This window comes from Mastomys coucha, unplaced genomic scaffold (assembly GCF_008632895.1).
Source record: "Mastomys coucha isolate ucsf_1 unplaced genomic scaffold, UCSF_Mcou_1 pScaffold15, whole genome shotgun sequence".
Lineage (NCBI taxonomy): Eukaryota > Metazoa > Chordata > Mammalia > Rodentia > Muridae > Mastomys > Mastomys coucha.
In genome coordinates, this window is record NW_022196897.1 from 9927791 (window position 1) to 9949717 (window position 21927).

A 21927-nucleotide genomic window follows, 5' to 3' on the forward strand; every position below is an offset into this window, starting at 1 on the left:
AAAGGGTTGGGGTGGGGGTATTCTTTGAGGGTTAGGTGAGCCACATGGGGAGAAGTGTCCCAAGCACTGGCGCAGCCCTGTGGTTTGGGGGGAGGGCCAGGAGGCTTGGCCGGGGCCCAGGAGTGTCTGGGTTGGGATGAGCGTCCAGCTGGCCACTGGACAGCAGCAACTCTGGGCGACCTGGATCCGCCCTCCGAGGTGCCTTGGCGCTCACCCCGCCCCGCTCCGCCCCGCCCCGCCCCTCTGTTGGTACTGGGCGGCCCGCGTGCTAGGGCGGTGCAAAATCCCAGAGCCGGGCCTGCGGAGGAATTGGAGCAGCCACAGTGCGCCCACCTGGGGAAGGGGCCTATGAACCTCAGGACGCCTGGCACGTGTGCTGAGTGAGTGTGGGTGAGCGCGGCGGGGCCGGGACTTGAGTTGAGCCGGGCGGGACTGGCGGACCTGTGGCGTCCTTGCTTCCATAGGGGAGATGGTGACTCGAGGAGTGGCAGGGTCTGCAAACTAGGGTTTGTAGAGAAGACAAAGCAGGCGCTAAAGGGCATTTCAATTTTCATCCGCTGCCCAGGTCAGGACTTCAGTTTTTGCACTTTGCTGAAATTCCTATTAGGGAGCTAAAAGTAGTATTGAAATTGGTCCTGCGCCTTGAACTAACTAATAGTGACTCTAAAAGTACATGTGTACGTCATACAAGTGCGTGCACACATATATCTTTTGGAAAATCCTAAGCATCTTCATAAGTTTCTTGGTGAAATAAGTGATCTTCCATTTGCTCTTAACCTCTCAAATTTCATAATTTGCATCAACCCGTAAGCTTCAGGGTTTTACACCAAGCACAAGACATGAGGTGCTCTGCATTCCCTGTTAGCTGTGTGAAACTACTAACATTTCTGCCTAAATTGTTCTATGTTCAATTTCTGATGTCTTTTTTCAGATCTTGAATGTTTATTCCTATAATGGTATACTTTTTTTTTTTTCTGTTGTGTTACTAGTTCAGAATCATAGCTGCTGTCAGAACACATATGCTTTGGAATTTAAATATTATGCATTGTTTTCTAGCTTAACTGCAGGTAGGTGGTAAAGTTGACACGTTTTCTGGATTTGCCGAGGCCTAAATGCCAAATTTTGACAGATGAGCAAAGGTGCATGCTATCTGTGCCATTTTGGTTTTTCACATTTTGGGCTTTCATTATACTCTAAAAGATAATTATTTTAAAATGGGGAAATGCAGGGATGTGTGTGCTTTCAAAGACAATGTGTTCATGTGTGTGATGTCTAGCATGGGAAGGGTTACTTTCATCTGTCTTGTCCCCCTCTTATTACTACAGGGACAACAATACAAAGGAAAATGTTACATTTGACTTGATGGTCTTGCAGACAAGCGCTCTCTCTCTCTCTCTCTCTCTCTCTCTCTCTCATGCATGTGTATCACAATATGGTATAGCATCACCCAGGCTTTCTTTTTCAACTATATTTTGTGAGCCACTTTCGTGCCTATATTCTTTAAGAAGTAACCTGTATCTGTCACATAAAAACACCTGAAGGTCCATGAGGTGGTGACACTAACAGTCAGACTGAATAAACACTGCAAAGTTCAAATATACTTCAGAATACACTTCTTTTGCGTAAATTATGTAGGTTTTGGTTTAAAATATTTTAGTTACTTCTACAATGTAGTTTTTAAGTTTTTACAAATAAGCATTAGTTTTGTCACTGGTCTTCATTATGAATTGATAATTTGAAAGGTGATAGCTAGCATATACTTCCTTTCCCTGGTAATAGGAAACAGTTATCCATTGGATCTAAGCAGAAGCCTAATGTCTTTCAACCAATTCATCAAAGACAATTTTTCAGTGTGGGTCATGGATTGGGAACATTGTTGCTCTTTTGAACTTGTGTCTGCCAATGAATGTACAATTTCCACCATGAGCTTTGGCAACATTTGCTTCTTCACCCTTAATCACTTACACATTATGATTTTGGAAACTCTTTAATACCAAATCTTTTCTGAAATTAGAGGTTATGAAATGCTTTTCTAAGAAGTTTTGTGATCTAAAAAGATCAAAAAATGATAGGATGATGGAAATAAAGTATAAGCACACTAGGTACATGAAATGTAGAAATCAAACCCATATGAGTTATGGCCACTGAGTTTTCCTTTATGTAGTAATGATTAGACACTGGATAGGCTTGTGTTTCCTGGCCGTTACTTAATAAAGAACACAAAGCCTCATGTAAAACTCCCAATTGATAGTTTCAGAGTTGAACTTGGTATTTTGAGTATGCTTTGGGGGATCATTCAAGTTCATTAAAATAATTTACCAATATTTCAAAATTAGCTGCTTTTGCATACATTTTCAGAGGTCCCACATTTCCTGAAAAACCACAAAGGTTTATCCTAATTTGGAAGTGTAAAACTCCGAGTGTTTAGGTACAATACAACCACAACCCACTTAATTGATCCACACTTGCCTCCCTGATATACTGTATCCCATTCATCTCTGCAGACATTGGGGTTTGTGAGTTCTAGCTCTGGAAATACCCTTCCATAGGCTCAAATAGTAGTGTGGTCCAAACTTTGACCCAGCTTCCATCCCTACAGGGAGAGGGCAGCTATCTCACATTCCCAGGCACCAAGCATTCCTTATAAAGCTGAGTTCTGATCACTGTTCAGATGCGCAGTGTTATTCTATCCTACAGTGACCATCTACTCATACTTTTATACTAAACTTAGTTACCTGATGACTTCTGCGGGTTTGGAGGGTTTCTGACAACTGCCAGTTTTAAAAGGCAGACACATTTTCTAAGAACTGATCACCTTTCTTTGTTTTCAGCATTTATTTGTTTTTGCACACATTTATTATTCTTATTTAAAGTATAAAGCTGTGGGTTGAGTTATGATCTTTCCATACATATATTTTACTATGTTCTTATTAACCCTTCGGATTGCCCCGCCACCTCTTCTTGCCAATCCTTGACCTCTTCCAACAGCCCCTACTGAGACTTTCATGTTATATCTTCCTTTTGTCCCTTTCCTTCTCTTCTCTTTTAGTCCCTTTTCTATTTTCCTCTCTCTCTCTCTCTGTCTCTCTATCTTTCTCTCTCAAAAGAGTATGCTATTTATATTTTTAAAAAGATTTATTTATTTTATGTATATGAGTACACTCTCATTCTCTTCAGACACACCAGAAGAGGGCATCAGATCCTATTGCCGATGGTTTTGAGCCACCATGTGGTTGCTGGGAATTGAACGTACCACTGGAAGAGCAGTCAGTGCTCTTAACCACTGAGCTATCTCTCAAGCCCACTATTTATATTTTTAAGTCAGCCTTATTTTACTTCATGCAGTGATCTTTGGTCCTATCCACTTTCCTGCCAATGTTATAAGTGCATTCTTCTTTATACATGAAAAAAAAAAACATGCTTATAGGTACCACGTTTTGTGTATCCATTTATCTGTTAATAGGCTATTTGCTAAGATAGTTCCTTATTTTGACTACTGTGAATAGTGTAAGAATAAACATGGGCATGCAACTATATCTGTGGTAATTTGCCTTAGAATCCTTGAGGAATATGCCTAGGAGTTTTTGTGTTTTAATTAACTAGTTAATTAATTAATTAATATATGAGACAAGGTGTGGTAGTTTGAATATGCTTAGCCCAGGGAGTGGCACTATTAGGAGGTGTGGCCTTGTTGGAGGAAGTGTGTCATTGTGGAGGTGGGCTTTAAGATCCTCATTCTAGCTGCCTAGAAGCCAGTCTTCTCCTAGCAGTCTTCAGATGAAGATGTAGAGCTCTCAGCTCCTCCTGCACCATGCCTACCTGGGCACTGCCATACTCCTGCCTTCATGATAATGGACTGAACCTTTGAACCTGCAATCCAGCCCCAATTAAATGTTGTCTTTGTAAGAGTTGCCTTGGTCATGGTTCAGAGCAGTAAAACCCCAACTAAGACACAGGGTCTCACTGTGTAGCTCTGGCTGTTCTGAAATTTTCTATGTAAACCAAGCTGGCCCTGAACACACAGAGAACTATCTACCTTTGGAGTGCTGGAACTAAAGACCTATACCACCATGCCCAGCACCCAATAATTTTTTTAGTTGAAATGTGGTAGTTTTATTTTTAGTATTTTGTGGCACCTACATTCTGATTTCCACAGTGTATGCACCAGTTTGCATTTCTTTCTTTTTAAATTTTTTATTTTATTTTTAAATAAAATACAGTAAGATAAAACAAAAACCATCACATCAAAGTTGGAAAAGGTAAACCAACAAAAGGGAAGAGTTCAAGAGAGGGCAATAGAATTAGAGACCTACTCATTCACATACTCAGGAGTTCACAAAGCTATAAAATATATGCAGAGGACCTGGTGCAGACCCATGTAGGCCCTGCGACTACTGCTTTGGTCTGAGTGAGTTCATATGAGCTTTGCTCATGTTGACTTAGAGGACCTTATTCTCTTAGTGTCCTCCATTCCATCTGGCTCTTACATTCTTTTTGTGTCCTCTTTAGTAGGGTTCCCTGAGCTCTGAAGGGAGAGATTTGATGGAGACATACAATTTAGGAATGACTTTTCTAAGGTCTCTCACTGTCTGCAAATTATTGGGTTGTGAGTCTCTGTATTTGTTCCCATTTGCAGCAGGAGAAAACTTCTGGGATGATAGCTGAGCAAGGCACTGATATACGAATATAGCAGGTTGTCATTAGAGGTCATTTTATTGGTTTTAACAGATAGTATTTGATAGTACTCTTGGTCTCTGGGCTATCTGGTCTCTGGTTCTTGGTCAACCGAGCAATGTTAGGTATGACTTCTATCTTGTGAAGTGGGCCTTAAATCAAATCAGGCACTGATAGATAAACACCACAAGTTTTATACCACCATTGCCTTACCATATTTTCCAGGCAGGACAGATCGTAGATCAAAGGTTTTGTAGCTGGTTTGGTGTTTACATTTCTCTTTTGGTAGCCTGAAGAGTACCTTCTCTACTGAAGGAACTAGAAAAATAGGGGTGAAGGTTCTATATAGGCACCATCTCAACAAGTACATCTTCAAGAAGTTGTGTGGGTTTGTCTTCAGCAATATGGAATTGCTGTCCATTTGTAGAGAGCAATCTATTATCTTTGCAACTACCTGGCTTGTCTGGGAATTTCTATGTGACCACTTTGATCAACTCAATTAGATCTAACCTAGTCCTGGTACCAGATGCTTCATTTGGTGACAAGAAATGACCAATTGGAACTCTGCCTTCCTCTTTGTTTGGAGATTTCATTATCACAGAGGTTCCTGTGAGCAGAGTTAGAAATAGGACAGATTTAACAATTTCTTTGCTGATGGGGAATTTAGACCTTTCTGGTTGGATTATCATCATGCTTCAGAGGTTCTTCAAGTTCTTCAAGTATATTCTTCAAGTTCTTCCTCAGAGGTAATTGCTGCTAAATTCTTTAATTCTTGGTAAAATAAAATAAATAAATAAAAGTCTTTACTATGACTGTGATCTTATGATGGCTCCATGGGCTCATTCTGATGATTGTAGACATGGCTTTTGAACAGGATTATATAATGTATACTTTTGTGACTGGCTTGTTTTTCCTGGAGTATCTTTGATGCCCATCAATGTTGTAATTTGTCAAACTTTTTTTTTCATTTTAAAACTGCAGAATACTTACATGTAGGGACTTAGTGTTTATGTTCATATATTAATTAGCCTGTAGGTGGTTCTATCTTTGGCTACTAGGAATAATTTTGCTGCAATATGCATGTATAGGTATCTCTTTGAGCCATGTTTTTAGTTCACTTAGTTATGGAAGACATAGGTCATATGCCAATTCCATGCTTAAGTTTTGTAGACCTGCTATGTAATTTTTATCATGGTTGTACTATTTTATGTTCCCATGAGCAATGCTTGTAAGCTCCAAGCTCCAACATTGTTACAACCTGAACAACACTTTCAGTTTTGTGTTTTGTTTCAATAATAGGTGTTCTTGTAAGTATTTAGTACTAGAACATCATTGTGGATTTTTTATTTGATTTTATTTGTACTTGCTTGATGGTAAGTAACACTGAATACCATTACATATATACATTGACCATTTGTATTTATTATTTGTTGAAGTGGTCCCCTATATTTTTCCTTTTTGCTTGAGTTATGAGTTATTGATCTCTGGATTTTAGCTCCTTAACTATACATGATTTATAATTTTTTAAATAATTTTCAAGACTTTCTGTTCTCAGAGACAAGAATGTCCTTTCATTCATATATATATATACATATATATGAATATATATATACATACACACACACATATATACATACATATATATACATACATACACACATATATATACATATATGTTCATATATGTATATGTGTATGTATGTATATATGTGTATATATATATATATATATATATGTGTGTGTGTGTGTGTATGTATGTGTGTGTGTGTGTGTGTGTGTGTGTGTGTGTTTCATGCCCAGGTAGAGTTTCTCTGCTTTTCATTTTGCTGTGTGGGCTTTGTGTCATACCCAAGTAAAAAACATGATGTTGTGAGTCATTTGTCTATTTATATACTTAGAGTTTTATAGATTTAGCTCCTTAATCCACTTAAGTAACCTGTATTCATAGTGCCTATTTTATTCTTATATGAGCATCTCATCTCCCCAGCCCCATTTGTTGCTCTTTTCCCATTTGAAGGTCTTGGAAAATTTTATAGAAATCAAGAAATTGTGGGTTTATTTCTGAGCTCTCTTATTTTACTACATTAAGCTAGATAAATGTCCCCAAGATCACAACACATTGATTTGGATTACTGTAGCTTTTACTTAATCATAAAATCGAGAGTTATAACATGAGATCTCCAATGTTGCTACATGATTCGAGGGCCTTTGAGATTTCATAGGAATTTGGGGAACTGGGTTTTTGTTTTGTGAAATTTTTCACAAACTGTTATTGGGATTATGACAGCAATTAAATTAAATTTGTAGATCTCTTTATGTAATATTGAAATTAATAATGTTATCAATATTATCTTTCAAGTTGCCAAAATGAGCTATCTTTCTATTTTCAGCATTATTTTGTAGATTTTAGTGTATATGTTTCACTTCCTTTGTTAAGTTCATTCATAAGTATTTTGCTCTTTTTGAGGCAACTATAAGTAGATTAGTTTTCTTAATTTGGGGGAGGAAGGTTGTGGTTACTAGTACATAGACAGGAAGTTTATGGATCTTGATTTTGTATTCTTTAATTTTTCCAAATTAATAAATCCTTACAGGTCCATCCATTTCCCCAAGAATTTCATAAATTTATTGTTTTTAATAGCTGAGTAGTATTCCATTGTATAGATATACCACATTTTCTGTATCCATTCCTCTGTTGAGGGACATCTGGGTTGTTTCCAGTTTCTGGCTATTATAAATAAAGCTGCTATGAACATGGTGGAGCATGTGTCCTTATTACATGTTGGAGCATCTTCTGGGTATATGCCCAGGAGTGGTATAGCTGGGTCCTCTGGTAGTACTATGCCCAGTTTCCGGAGGAACCACCAAACTGATTTCCAGAGTGGTTGTACCAGCTTGCAGTCCCACCAGCAATGAAGGAGTGTTCCTCTTTCTCTACAACCTCTTCAGCATCTACTGTCACCTGAGTATTTTAATTTTTTGGTTTTTTATTTTATCTTTTATTTTTGTTTTTATTTTATTTTATTTGGAGGGGAACCTGGGAAAGTAGATATTGTAAATAAAGAAAACATCTAATTAAAAAAACAAAAAATGCCGGGCGATGGTGGCGCACGCCCTTGATCCCAGCACTTGAGAGGCAGAGAAAGGCGGATTTCTGAGTTCGAGGCCAGCCTGGTCTACAGAGTGAGTTCCAGGACAGCCAGGGCTACACAGAGAAACCCTGTCTCGAAAAAACCAAAACCAAACCAAAACAAACCAAAACCAAAACAAACAAACAAACAAAAATAAATCCTTATAGAAGTATGTGTGTGAAAAAGAGAGAGCATGCATGTGAGAGAGCATGTATCTACTGAGGAAAAGGAGAAAGGAGAAAGAGAGGGGGAGAGGGGGAGGGGGAGAGGGAGGGAGAGATAGAGAGAGAGAGGAAAAAAGGGAGGGAGAGAGGGAGGGAGGGAGGGAGGGAGGAAGGGAAGGAGAAGGAGGGAGGGAGGGAGGAAGGGAGAGAGAGAGAGAGAGAGAGAGAGAGAGGGAGAGGGAGAGGGATAAGGAGAGAGAGACATCTAAAAGAAGTAATTTATCTTAATAGAAGTGGTAAAACTGACTATCCTTCTCTTGGTCCATACTTTTCAAAGTTTTAATCCTCCCCTATTGAGGTCATTTTTATTTATGCCTTTATCATATTGAGATAGGTTGTTCTGCTGTATCTAATCTATAGTGTTATCTGAAATAACATTGAGTTTTGCCAAATGTCTTTTCTGCATGTACTTAAATGATGCTATTGGTTTTATTTGGTTAACATGATGTGCACTTCATTCGTTGATTTTCGTATACTGAAATAGTCTTGTATTGCAGGAATGTCTCACTTGCTAGTTGTGTGTGGTCATTTTAATATGCCATTAAATTAGTTAGTATTTCACAAGAATTTTACACCAGTGTTCATGGAGTATTGGATTGCATCTTCTTTTGCTATACTCTCTTCATCTGGATTCCATATAATGATATGGTAGTATTACAGAATGATTCCAGAAATTCCACTCCTACTTATGTATTTCCTGGAAAGTTTGACAGATAATGGTACTAATTCTTCTTTAAATATTTGGTGGACTTCACCAATGAGACAGGCTTGTCCAGAGTTTCTGTTGTTGAGTGATTTTGATTACTAACTCAATCCCTATATGTCTGCTTACATTTTCTCCTTCCTTATGAGCCAACCCTGTTAGGCTGTGTATTTCTAGGCATTGTGCGTCATCTAATTTGTTTTGGTCAACAACTATTCACAGTACCCCCATAATTCCTTTTGATTCCCATAATTGGAAACAATTTCCTCATTTTCCTTTTTAATTCTGTTTCTCTGTCTCTGTCTTTGTCTGTCTATCTCTGTGTGTCTCTCTGTGTTCTCTCTCTCTCTCTCTCTCTCTCTCTCTCTCTCTCTCTCTCTCTCTCTCACACACACACACACACACACACACACACTGTGTGTTGCATGAGTCTGTTGTCAACACTCCTTTATCAGTATACTTTAAATTTTGACCACTTTGGAGACAGTCTTCATCAATCAATTCTTGGTTTTGCTGCTTTCCTCATTTTTTCTCTCTATTTTGTTTGTGTGCATTTCCATCTTTCCTTTTATTTTTTCCTGTGTCTATGCTTTTTCCTTCTGCTTCCTCAAAGGACAGCCTGGCTGGTTTCTGAGTGTCTCCACCCCTTTTAATGTGGCTGGTTTCTGAGTGTCTCCACCCCTTTTAATGTGGCTGGTTTTTGAGTGTCTCCACCCCTTTTAATGTGGCTGGTTTTTGAGTGTCTCCACCCCTTTTAATGTGGTATTTTGTGGCTGCTGGTCTCTCTTACCTTTTTCCCACTTCAGCACATGAAGTTTTGTAGACTTTTATTTGTCCAACCTATTCTCTGTGTCTCTTGTGACATTAATGGTTCAATAATATATAGTTTGATTCATATGTGTTTTTGGTTTTCAATTTATGCTTTGTTGTTGATTTTTAGTTTCATTCCATTTTTAGAGTAAAGATTTTACACATATTTCAGGCTTAAAATTTTTCAGACTTATTTTGAAGCTTAAAATATAGTTATGTTGATAAAATACTCCTATGTACTTCAGCAAAGTCTGTCTAGTCTTGCTGTTGCTTGGAAGTTGTTATCAAGCTCCTGATTTCTCTCCTGAGTTCAGTCAGTGTTTGTTGGTAAGTTTTGTAGTTCCAATGCTTGGTGCACATATGTTTATAATTGCTAGTCCTTCTTGGTGAGTTCATACACACACACACACACACACACACACTCGCGCGTACACACACACACAGTCATACACATGCATCTAAAAGTTTTGAATTTAAAGTCTCATTTGCTTGTCCTTCACCTAGCTAACCCACATCCTCTTCCTCTCCCTCCCTTTATTATCTCATTCCAAATACTAATAGTGTTATACAGTGTCCATTGTGCTCCACAAGGAAGGTGAGAGAAAACACCAGTGGGCTTGTGAAACAACAAAGTCTATTATTATTCCCACCACATCAGTGGAGCACTGATTGATTACAGTCACCAGAAAAGGACTCTGTAGTCTTGTTTCTTATTAAGCCTGAAGTTGGGTTTATAAGCATAAAACCCACAAGCATCTGGGCCAAGTTACAGTTAAAATTTTTTACCAAGCAGAGCTCAGGGATTAGAGATGCTCCCCAGTGTTTCAGCACTGTCAGTTGGTATTGAGTGGGTTTGATTGGCATTTGGTCTCTCCAACCAATCAAATCTATCTGTCCTTTCTGTTGTTAGGAACAGGCATTATGCTATGGGTCACTCTTGTTGCTTAGAGAGGGGGTTGGTCAGCTTAGATGAAATGCCAGTGCTTAAGACATGGTCTCTTTATCTGCTCTTAACAGTGGAGAAAGATTTACTCTTGCTTTTGAAGAAAGTGATTTTGGTATATCATGACAGTCTTCTCAGTTGTTCCATTTCTGCCAAATTTTGTGTTCAGTAAAACAAAATGTTTGCAATGACAAGTTTTGACTGCAGTCTTTTTTCTCTCTATATATATTTTGTGGTCTCTTTGTAGTTCCTATGGAGACTAGTTGTCACCTTGAACTGGTAGCAATTTATTTTCTTTTACTTTTAAAAAATTTTGCACTTATATAATGTAATAACAATACTTCTATCTTCCCTTTCTTCACTCCAAACCATTCCATATACCCTTTCTTGCTCCTTTCAAATCTGTATTTTAAAAATCGTAACGCCTTAACTGTACATACTGTCTCTATCCCTTTTGCACCTCTTCCCCCACTGTGCTGGCTAGTCGTCTGTCAACATGACACAGGCTAGAGTTATCTGAAAGGAGGGAGCCTCAATTGAGAAAATGCCTCCATAAGTTTCAGCTGTTAAACATTTTCTTAATTAGTAATTGATGTGGGAAGATCCAGCCTACTGTGGGTAGGGCCGTCCCTGGACTGGTGGTCCTGAGTTCTATAAGAAAGCAGGATGAGCAAGCCATGAGGAGCAAGCCAATAAGCAGCACCTTCCCCATGGCCTCTGCATTAGCTCCTGCCTCCATGTCTCTACCCTGTTTGAGTTCCTGTCCTGAGTTCCTTCAATGATGACCAGTAACATGGAAGTATAAGCCAAATAAACCCTTCCCCTTCCAACTTGCTTTTTGGTCACAGTGGCTTATATCAGCAATAGAAACCATAACTAAGAAAGCCTCAAACTTTGTTATTAGTATCACAAATTAAATCTCTGTATATTATATACCTGTTATCATAGTTATACCTTTTAAAAATGTTGATTTTAGTAGTAGTAGTAGTAGTAGTAGTAGTAGTAGTAGTAGGAGGAGGAGGAGGAGGAGGAGGAGGAGGAGGAGTTGTCATCATAGTAGTAGTATTTATTGTTATGCATGCATGGGCACACATGGAACAGTGTGTTTTTAGAGGCTTGTGGATAATTTTGTGGAGTGGATTCTCTCCTTCTTCCTTTACTGTGGTTTTGGGGACCCATCACAAGTCACCAAGCTTGAGCAGCAAGTATTTTACCCACTGAGTCATCTGGCCAGCCCTGTAACTTTTTGTGCACATATTTCATACCATGGTGAATTAAATGGAGTTGTAAACTAAAATAATGATATTGTTTTGTATTTATCCATATAGTTGTGTTTACCATAAAATGTTACACTTTCTTATGGCTTCGGATTTACTGTCTGGCACCTTTTCATTTCATCTTACAGGCTTTCTCTAGCATATCTGGTTCAGAGGGTGTTATTGTAATGCATTCACTATAGTTTTGCATGTTGTGGGAAGGTCCAAATTTCTTCTACATTTCAAAAATTTTAACTATATTTTATTTGCCTATTGTATGTAAATATATATACTTGAGCAAATAAATGTGTGTGTGCCAAGTTGCAGGCATGTGTGTGGACAACTTAAAGGAGTTCTCTCCTTCTACCACATGGCTCTTGGACCTAGGGAATCAAACTCCTGTCATCAGACTAGACTGCCATCCCCGTACCTTCTGAGCCATTTAGCAAGCTCTTCTACCTCATTTTGGAAAACTAGTTTGGCCCAATACATAATTCTTAGTTGACATTTTTTTTATTTTAGTAGCTTGTAAGATTGCTTCTCAGTCCAGAAGTCTATTTATAAATTTATAGGGAGTCCTCGGTATGTGCTGAGTTTCTTTTCTTTTACTACTTGCAGGATGGATTCTGTTTGTCTCTTTACAGACCATTTTATTTTTGTGGGGTTTCTCTGAGCTTGGCGTAACAATCCACTTCTCTGGGGCCTCAGATTCATAGATATGTGTCTTAATGTTTTAGCCAAGGTTTCTTTAGATAAGCTTTCTCTCCCTTATTCTGCCACGTCTCAAACTCTTAGAACATATATATTGGTTTGACTGGTGCTCTTCTACAGTTCTTTGAGCTTCATTATTTTTATTTCTTAGATAATAATTTCAAATGTCTTCCCTTCAGATTCAGTGATTCTTTCTTCAACTTGATCCTGTTTGAGCTGGAGCCCCTTCTGTGAGAACTTCATCCCAATTATTTCATTATTTTCATATTCGGAAGTTATGTTTGTTTCTCCGCTTTAAGTAGATTTGTCAGATTTTATATAATCATTGGATTATAGATAGTTTGTTTAGTTGCTGGAAAAAATTGCTAAGAAGACATATTTCTTTTTAAAGTATTTGATAGAATTCATTGTTGAGGTAACTTGAAAATTTTCCACTTATTTTTTTAACATTTCCATTTAGTATTTGTGAGTATGTATCTACTTCAGGATAGTCTTAGTTGTAAAGACTTTAAGATATTCGGAAATGAGATAGACAAGCTTGGTGACACGCCTGAATTCGTGGTCTTGGGAAGTAGAGATGGGAGAGTTGGGAATTTAAAGTCAACCTTAATTACAACCTAGAATTAGACAGCAGCTTGGGTAAGAGGAGCTTCTGGGGACTTCCACTCTAGTAAGGAAAAAAGGAAATAATAATAATATACAAAACTAGGAAAGTGTGCTACATGTTACATGGGGTTCAGGAGGAAGGGAGGGTTAGAAGAGGACTGCAGTCTGAGATTTTAAATAAGATGACCAAGGTACGACTTGCTTACCGGGAGGGATGTGAGAGACTCATTTATCTCATTTCCCTCTTTGTTGTCCTGCAACACCCTCCCCCTTTTCAAATTTATGGCCTATTATTCTTTAATTATTATTGTAACATATAATAATGAGTATAAATAAATCCTGCTAAGTCTGTTGACTGTTGCTTATATGTACATATTTTTAAGGCTGACCACTTGGTATTGGATAATCAATTAGGGGCTTATCCCTGGTGTAATGTAGATCTTCATTTAGGAGTGGGCTCCTGGGACTTCCACCACCCAGACTGGCATGTCAGCTGGTGTTATCATTGTTCAACATTTATTAGACAGCCATATTGTTGAGGTTTCATGACTGTAGATACCCTGTCTTATTTAGAAAAATCTTCCAACAGTACTTCCTAGTTCTTTGGCTCTTATAATCTTTCTCCCCCTCTTACAAACACACAGATACACAATTTATATGATATGCATCCTATACAATATAGCATGTTATATTAATATATGTCATATGTAACTATAAGTAAATTTAGGTATATATAATATGATTGCTTATGTTTTTTAAAATATCCTTATTTTTATTTATCTTTCTTCCCTTCCTTTCTTTCTGTATTGTCCTCCCTGCCCCCTTATTAATGAAAGCTCTACACCATTTCTCATTTCCCCTTCATATCATGTACATCCCACTGTTCCAGTCTCTATAGTATTTCTCTAGTCTCACTATTGAAATCATTTCCAAAGGCTTTACTCTATCTGATTGAGGGGAACCCTGTTTATTTTAAATGAGATTTGACAAATTATATTCTGTTTTCCAAAAATGCCTGCTTCTGTCATTGTTTTATAATACAGTGACTAACCCGTGACTTTAAATGTTTGACCATTGTTAAAATGTCATATTATGGACAAAATCCTATTTATTTTTAGTGTCCAGCTCAAACTCTGTTTATTTCTAGTAGCTTTCCTTATCTCTTCATAAGTAATTGCTTAGTCAGCTGGGCTAATATAACATTTTATACATATCCATCATTATAAGTTAGTCCTGTGTTTTAACCTATCTCTGTGTTTTTTATCTTTGTATCTCAAAACTCATTGAAGTATATTGTCCATGCATTGTGTTCAGAGATTTTTTTAAAAATTTTATGCATGTCTATTGAAAATTCAATAGTTAATTCCTAATAGTTAATATCTCAGAAAGGATACCTGTGCTCAATAATGCAACTTTATGGAAGCAAGTATTTCATGTAATGACTGTTTCTCCTCATTAGAAACTCTCATTTTAGACACTTAACAAGGTGTAATTGCTCTCTTTGTCTAAGGCCTGTATTACATGTGTGGCATAAATGCTCATTTGCATTACTCAAGAACAGAAATATAAGAAGTAGTTATTTTATCACTGATTATGAAATCATTAATGAGGATGATTATCACTGATTCACCTCTGCATCTTGGATCAAAGGCACACATATCATCAAGATTGAGTGTTCCAAGAACCATTCAGAAACATCTTTTTCTGTAGTGATATAATTTTTATCAGCTATTCATAAACACTTACGAGATGATGTGCTCCTTAATGTGTTATTCAGGATATGGTGTTTACTTTGATTTAGATTTCCATGTTCTTTTTGGTTCTCTATAATTCTGATTTCTCTCTCCCACTTTCAAAAAAGAAAGGTTTTCTTAAGGACTATTATTTATTCACTTATCCAACAGCCTTATGTTTCAAAATCAACTGTGTGATCAGCACAGAGTCAAGCATTATTTGATTTAAAATTGAATAAGAAAGGTGGGGTCTTTGTTGTCAGAATTAACAGATTAACACACATTTGCTCAGTTAGCTGATACTTGATGTCTACTTCCCACATGTTAGCCATTGTTTTGGGAAATATGGATGCAAGAGAAAAAAGCTTAGAAGTAGAGACACTCATGTGTCCTCCATGGAGGAGTAACAGGAAGTGGGGGCAATATAAGGTTGAGAAGGTCTTTCTAAGGAGGTACTGGTTCATTTGGAAGGTAAAGGTAAGAAGGGACCAATTGATGGCAAACTGAAAGAGTGCACTGGGTTTGGTGTAGATTAGTTTGTAATTTTTGAATGAGAACATTAAGTAATTTATTTTTAAATTAATGATGTGAAGGCTGTCACGTAAATTAAAGTGGTGAGGTGATTCAGGAGGCAGCGGACAGCAATGGAACAATTTGAGAGGAGGACGGGGGAAGACTAGTATGCAGCAGTGACTCCTAGGAGAGGAGACACTGCAAATGAGCTAGGTCAGTATAGTAGGAGAGTTAGACACTATGAGTGGTCTACATGTAGGTGAGCTGAGATCAACATTGTTGTGTGGGATTTTTCATTTTAATATACAGATGTAACAATTTCAAAGTTTACCCTAAGTTGGTTAGTTTTCCTTATAGGATTGTGGTTTATTCAAAGAGTAAAATAAGAACATTGAAAGGATTTGTAATAGTATATGTCCTAGGGTCTAGTCTAAGAAAGAAGAAAGCCATAGGGAGTAGAGACAGGAAAAAGTTGACAGGGTAAAGGAAGTAGACAGATTGCTCCCATGGATAAAGTTGAAACTCATTAGTGTGGTCTAACAAGTGAATTGTGTGCGCTTGTTACAGAATATTAATATTTCTGTTGTGATGGTTAATTTTCATCATCAGTTTGATCAGATTAAGATGATTCAAAGATTGTTAAATCAGAACACCTATGGGTATGGTTGTTTTCCAGAGATGAGTTCTGACCTATTGAGTAGACTTCTGACACCTTGATGGACCACAGTGTGATGGTAGTGAAAGTAGAAGCTGAGCCTACTTGGAGAAAGTAGGTTACTGGGAAAATGTCCTTGGGAGTTATATATACCTTGTCTTAGTTTCTTCCTGAATTCTACTTTTTTCTGTCTCTTGGTCATGAGCATTTCTACTCTGCCAGGGTACTTCCTGGCACTATGGGTGACTGGTACCTCTGAAACCATGAACCAAAATAACTCTTTTCGCCTTCAAGTTTTTTTCTGCCAGGTAGTGCTTTGCAGCTAAGAGAAAGTCAATATATTTATCAGCAAATGTTTATGTATATGCATATAAACTCAAAATCAATTTTAACATTGAGAAAATGTGCTTTCATATACATAAATGAAAATTTTGGCACTTTACCAAGAGCCAAAATTATGGAAAATAATGATGCCAAATAGCAATACAGGGTGCTGTTGCCATACAGAATGATAGTTGTTCCAATTGAAAGTGTGAGACCTTAGGATAATCCAGGGTTAAAAATATGAAGAAACTGATCGATGAGTCAAGAGTAGCTATATTTAGTGTAGGAAGGAGGAAATGAGAGAGGAGGCCAAGGAGGTGATGGGTTTATTTTTAAAGGACCTTGTAGCTTATGGAAGAAAATAAGGACCCATTACTGGGTTTTATAGAAAGATTAAACATAAAATATGATCATTTATAAATCATAGAATTTTTATGAATTTATTCTAATGCTATTCACTTTCTTATAATTCTCAAGGAAGAAGAAGTTAGCTAAAATAATATCGAAACAATGAGAAATGGACATTTTTACCTGGAATGTATTAATGAATCAATATGAAACAATATTAAACATAGAAATTAAGCCCTGTATACAAAGCATTATCAAATTTGTTAATCTCAATCTGCTCATAAAGAAGAAATTATGTTTCTTCTGACTCTGAGGAATATTTGATTAGTTGCACGCTTTCTATTATATTGGTGAAAATATTAGGTAATTTCCTACTAACTTATGCATGCTATGAAATACCTCTAATAAAATGTAGGTGGAACTGTACCTTTTCTCTCCAGTGACAGAAACCTTTGAGATGTTTCCATTGATTGGAAAAACAATCATCTTTGATAACTTTCCTGATCCTTCTGATACATGGGAAATCACTGACACCATCGGCAAAGGAACTTATGGGAAGGTTTTCAAAGTCCTGAACAAGAAAAATGGCCAGAAAGCAGCAGTCAAAATTTTGGATCCAATCCATGTGAGTCACTTTCAGGGTTTTCTAAAGAGTGTGTTCATTTACTTGTTTGTTTGTATATATGACTATGAATGTTCATGTTTGGAGGTGCATATGTAGGCAAATGTATATGTAGGTGCCTATGGGTGCTTATGAAGGCCAGAAGACAACTTCAGTTGTTATTCCTCAGCCTACATTTATATTGCAGAGTTTCTCCCTGGCCTGGAACTCGCTACAAAACTACCTGGTTCTTTACTCATCTTAAGGGTGGTTATTTTTGATTATTTATTTGTGCTAAAATCATTATAACTGCAGTATTATATGCTATTTTAAGCAGAAGATTGGGGGAAGGAAGCTTTATTTTAAAGTAGAAAATCTGACAGACTGGAAGGGAAGGCTATGTAGATTGCAGGCTCCATTGATTTGCATGTACACAGTACCCTGATTGGGACTTTTGCCATTCGTGTGAAGGAAAGAGACACAGTTGAGGTCTGCCAAAGGTGCAACATTTCTTTTTCCTTCAGCTATCTCGGTATTAGGGTTGAAGATTTGGAACAACAACAGAAAACTCTTCAGACCAACTACAACATGCACCCTAAATGAACCTTTCTTTTCCATTCCCTTCCTTATGGGCAAGAACAAGTAGCTTATGATATGCATGATCTGTCCTCTTCCACAGCCTTACTCGTGTATGATGTTCTTATAATACTTGAAAATCAAGGCCTTTAAATATGCTTAAGAGAGAAGAGGAAGGAATGATGGGGAGGAAAGGAGAGAGAGACAGAGACAAAGACAGAGACAGACAAAGAGAGACAGAAAGGGAGACAGAGAGACAAAGGAAGTGCCTCGAGGCCAGAGGAATACCTTTAATCTTACAGGCATACTTTATATTTCCTTTTTCCACATTGGTCTGGAGCTCACCAGTTAGGTAAAGTGGGTTGGCCAGCAAGTTCCCAACTCCCTGTCTCTACACCCCAGTGCTAGATAACAAGTGTACACAACTATGCCCTTCAGTTTTATTGAGTTCTGAGCATCAACTCACCAGACTTGTGAATAAAGTACTTTATTAACTGAGCCATATTTCAAGCTTTGTACTGTGTTTAAATGAAAGATTAACAATTATAGTAATTAATTTATTTTGCTGATTCTATTCTAATCATATAACATAGGCATTTTCCTAAAAATTATTTATTCTTTATTCATCATATTACAAGTTAAATAAAAATAAAGCATAGCCAAGGAATTCCATTTAGATGAATTCAAATAGACATGCACTTTTAAAATAAATATTAGAATCTATTTTTTAAGATGAAGGCAACTTATCATTTTGTGTATTTATCAAAATGTTGAGCTTTGATCCTCTGCAAGGAAAGAAAGACATGAGTAGGGCCAGAATATGGTAGACTTATAGACCTAGGTTTTCCCTGAAAATCTCTGAGTCTAACTTTTTGGAACTTTATTTATGCTGTGGTGATTTTCTTTCTGCTGTGGTGATTCTGGAGCAAAACACAAGGCTTTAACTATGCTTATTAGAACAGTGCCATTAAGATGGTCCCTTATTTTCTGTAAGTTGCTCCATATACACATGGTGTTCTAGAAACATGACCAAGAGGTTTTCAAGTAAACACTCAGTCTGCTCCTAGTGTATAGCTGTTAGAACTTAACCTCATACTGTATCATAGAGTTTAACACCATTTCAGTGTTTTAAGTAGAAATTAATGCTCCTGTGTGACAGATTTTTGATAACTTCTAAATATGTCATATTCTGAACCAAAGAAATTAATTTTTAGCCTTATTTTTAAATCAATGTCTTTGTCATTACAATTAAATCACTAATACAGTACAGATAAAATCACATGGAGTAGTTCTCCATTTGCATGCAAGGATTGCCTTTTATTTCTTCCTTTTAAGATTTGGTTAAATTAATACAGGTTGAGATGCATTGAATCAGTACAAAAAAGATACTGTGTTACAAAATGCAGTGACTATAACCTTGCTTTAATGAAGTTAGAATAATATTAACATCCTAATATTATTTTAGTGGTGTAATATGTGTTTATTCATGGTTGTCTTTTTATGACCTGCTTTAACCTAGGATATCGATGAAGAGATTGAAGCAGAGTATAATATCTTAAGAACACTTTCTGACCACCCAAATGTGGTCAGATTCTACGGGATTTACTTTAAGAAGGACAAGATAAATGGAGATAAGCTATGGCTAGTTCTCGAGGTGAGTACCCAGCATTGCTTGTGTGATGGGGATTTGTATTGGGGTATGGGAATGACTTTTTGTTTATGTCATATCTTCAGCGTGTAAAACCTGTTTTTAGTGTGTCCCTTGCTGCTTATGTCCCCAGTATAATATTGAACCAGTTTGTGCATTGACTTCTTAGACACATGAGGAAATTTAAAGTCTACAAAGGTTAAAAGAAAATGAATCCATGATAAAAGACTAAAGAAAATAAGGTGATTTTGTCATACAGAAAGAAAAGTTACAACATAATATGTATTTTTAAGCATATTTGACCAGGTGGTAGTGGCATACACCTTTAATCCCAGCACTTGGGATTTAGGTAGATTTCTATGAGATTGAGGCCAGCCTGGTCTACAAAGTAAGTTCCAGAACAGCAAGGGCTACACAGAGAAACCCTGTCTCAAAAACTACAAAACTAACTAGCTAAATAAGCAAATAAATATTTAGTTAATTCGTGACTGAAGTTCTCTGATGGGGATATGGTATAAGAGAATATTAATGCTAAATAAGCCTACTGAAAAATATTTGTGTTCTTATTTGATCTTTATTGAAAGCTAATGACTTATAGAACTAAATATCTACTTTCATGGAGAAGAAAAATTGTCCCAAATGGTTTTCTGAATAAATTTCTAAATGCAGCAGTGAAGAGCTCTTTAGAATCTACAGAGTGTGATTTCTTATACAGAGCAGTTTGCTCTGAGTCAGGTTACTGAGAGCCTACCCCTAGATTGCCAGTTCTAGAATTCAATGTTTCATTATTCAAGTAACCATTAATTCAGACAAAAACTCGAAGGACTTTTAAATGTTCCTTTTTGGCCAGCAGACTGGCTCAGAAAGTGATAGTCCTTCCACCAAACCTAATGCCTGCATTTGATAGCTGGAGCCCACACGGTGGAGGGAGAGAACCAACTCCTGAAAGCATCCTCTGACCTTCTTTGACTAAGCAACAGCATAATCTTTTCTGTGTCCACAGTGAGTATTTGGTTGTTTCTATTTGTTTTCTTGGGGTAGCTGGTCTTTGTGCTGCTATAATAAAAAAATACCACAGACTATTAATTTATAAAAAAGAAAAACAGTGCAGCATAGTGAGACTCTACCTTCAATTCAAAAGCTGAAATGAAAACCATGCGCATGAACAACACACAACAGCAGAAACAGGCAATCCAAAGAGCAGGTAGTTTAATGTCAAAGTGTCCACCAGGACCACCTTGTCCTGTATAGTACTGTACCCGTGATGCTTTGTAATGCTGTGTAAAACTGGCTGAGCCTCTCTAGTCTCAGTGGTGCAGTTTAAACTACAGCAAGATTTCCCATTAGACTTGAGCCCCTATGTGCCTAAGTCTAGAGGTCTGCCTACATCTGGTCTCTGATGTTCTTTTGCTGGTTCCCTGGGTGGAGCTTATTTCTGCATCCTTGGTCTCCGTCTTAGAGTTTATTGCTGTGAAAAGACACAATGACCAAGGCAACTCTTATAAAAGAAAATCCTTAATTGGGACTGTCTTACAGCTTCAGAGGTTCAGTCCATTTTCATCACGGCAGGAAACATGGCAGCATGAAGGCAGACATGGTGTTAAAGGAGCTGAGAGTTCTACATCTTAATCCATAGGCAGCAAGGATCCATAGGACTGTCTCCCATAGGCAGCCAGGAGCACGCTGGCCAGACTTAAGAATATGAATATATGAGACCTCAAAATCCTGCTTCCACAGTGACACACTTCCTCTAACAAGGCTACACCTACTCCAATAAGGCCACACCTCCAAATACTGCCACTTCCCAAGCATATTCAAACCACCACAGCCTCCTCTTTCCAAGTTTACGTCCCTACATTGCGTATCATGTAATAGTATAAGCATCGCTCCTGTTAACCACTCCAATGGTGACCTTGATTCCTGCTGCTTGTTTCTAACATAACAGAAGAGACACTCTCTTACCCCTGTGTGTTGGGGGGACATCCAGGCAGGCTCCTGGATGCTGATGCCTTGTGTGTTGGATGAGATGGTGTCCAATCTAATGATTGGACACTTCAAAGTGACCCTTTGTGTTGTGGCTCTTCCCTTCAGCAGAGGTCCTCCCTTCCTCATACTGTGTGGGATCAATCTGTTCTGACAAGCACAACATGAACTTCAGTGAGCTCTCCAGTCTGTAGCTTTCTCAGCTTAGCTACATTAGTGCTGACATGGGGATGTGATTCCATATGTAAGAGTTGGGATCTCTGGCCCATAGCTATTCCATTTTCTGTTTTCTTTATCTTAGACATTTTTATGCCTTTACTAACATTTAAATGGATATTCAAGAAAGAGGAAATTAACTTGTCTCTCACCTGCAACCTTTAATTATATTATAAAACCTTCAAAAATATAAAATAATATATATTTTTTTATTTTAGATATTTTCTTTATTTACATGTAAATTTCTTCTTTCCCAGTTTCCCCTCCAAAAA

At 37.4% G+C, this 21927-nt stretch overlaps 1 protein-coding gene across 1 annotated transcript in view; it reads left to right on the forward strand.

The window, feature by feature from the left end:
* Positions 1-241: 241 nt before the first annotated feature.
* The window catches only part of Myo3a (myosin IIIA), a 216471-nt gene continuing 194785 nt past the window's right edge, over positions 242-21927 (forward strand). The window contains exons 1-3 of the mRNA XM_031369160.1: positions 242-380; positions 17072-17256; positions 19328-19462. Coding sequence (XP_031225020.1) covers position 380; positions 17072-17256; positions 19328-19462 — 321 coding nt within the window. The 5' untranslated portion in view covers positions 242-379. The remainder of the gene's footprint in view (positions 381-17071; positions 17257-19327; positions 19463-21927) is intronic.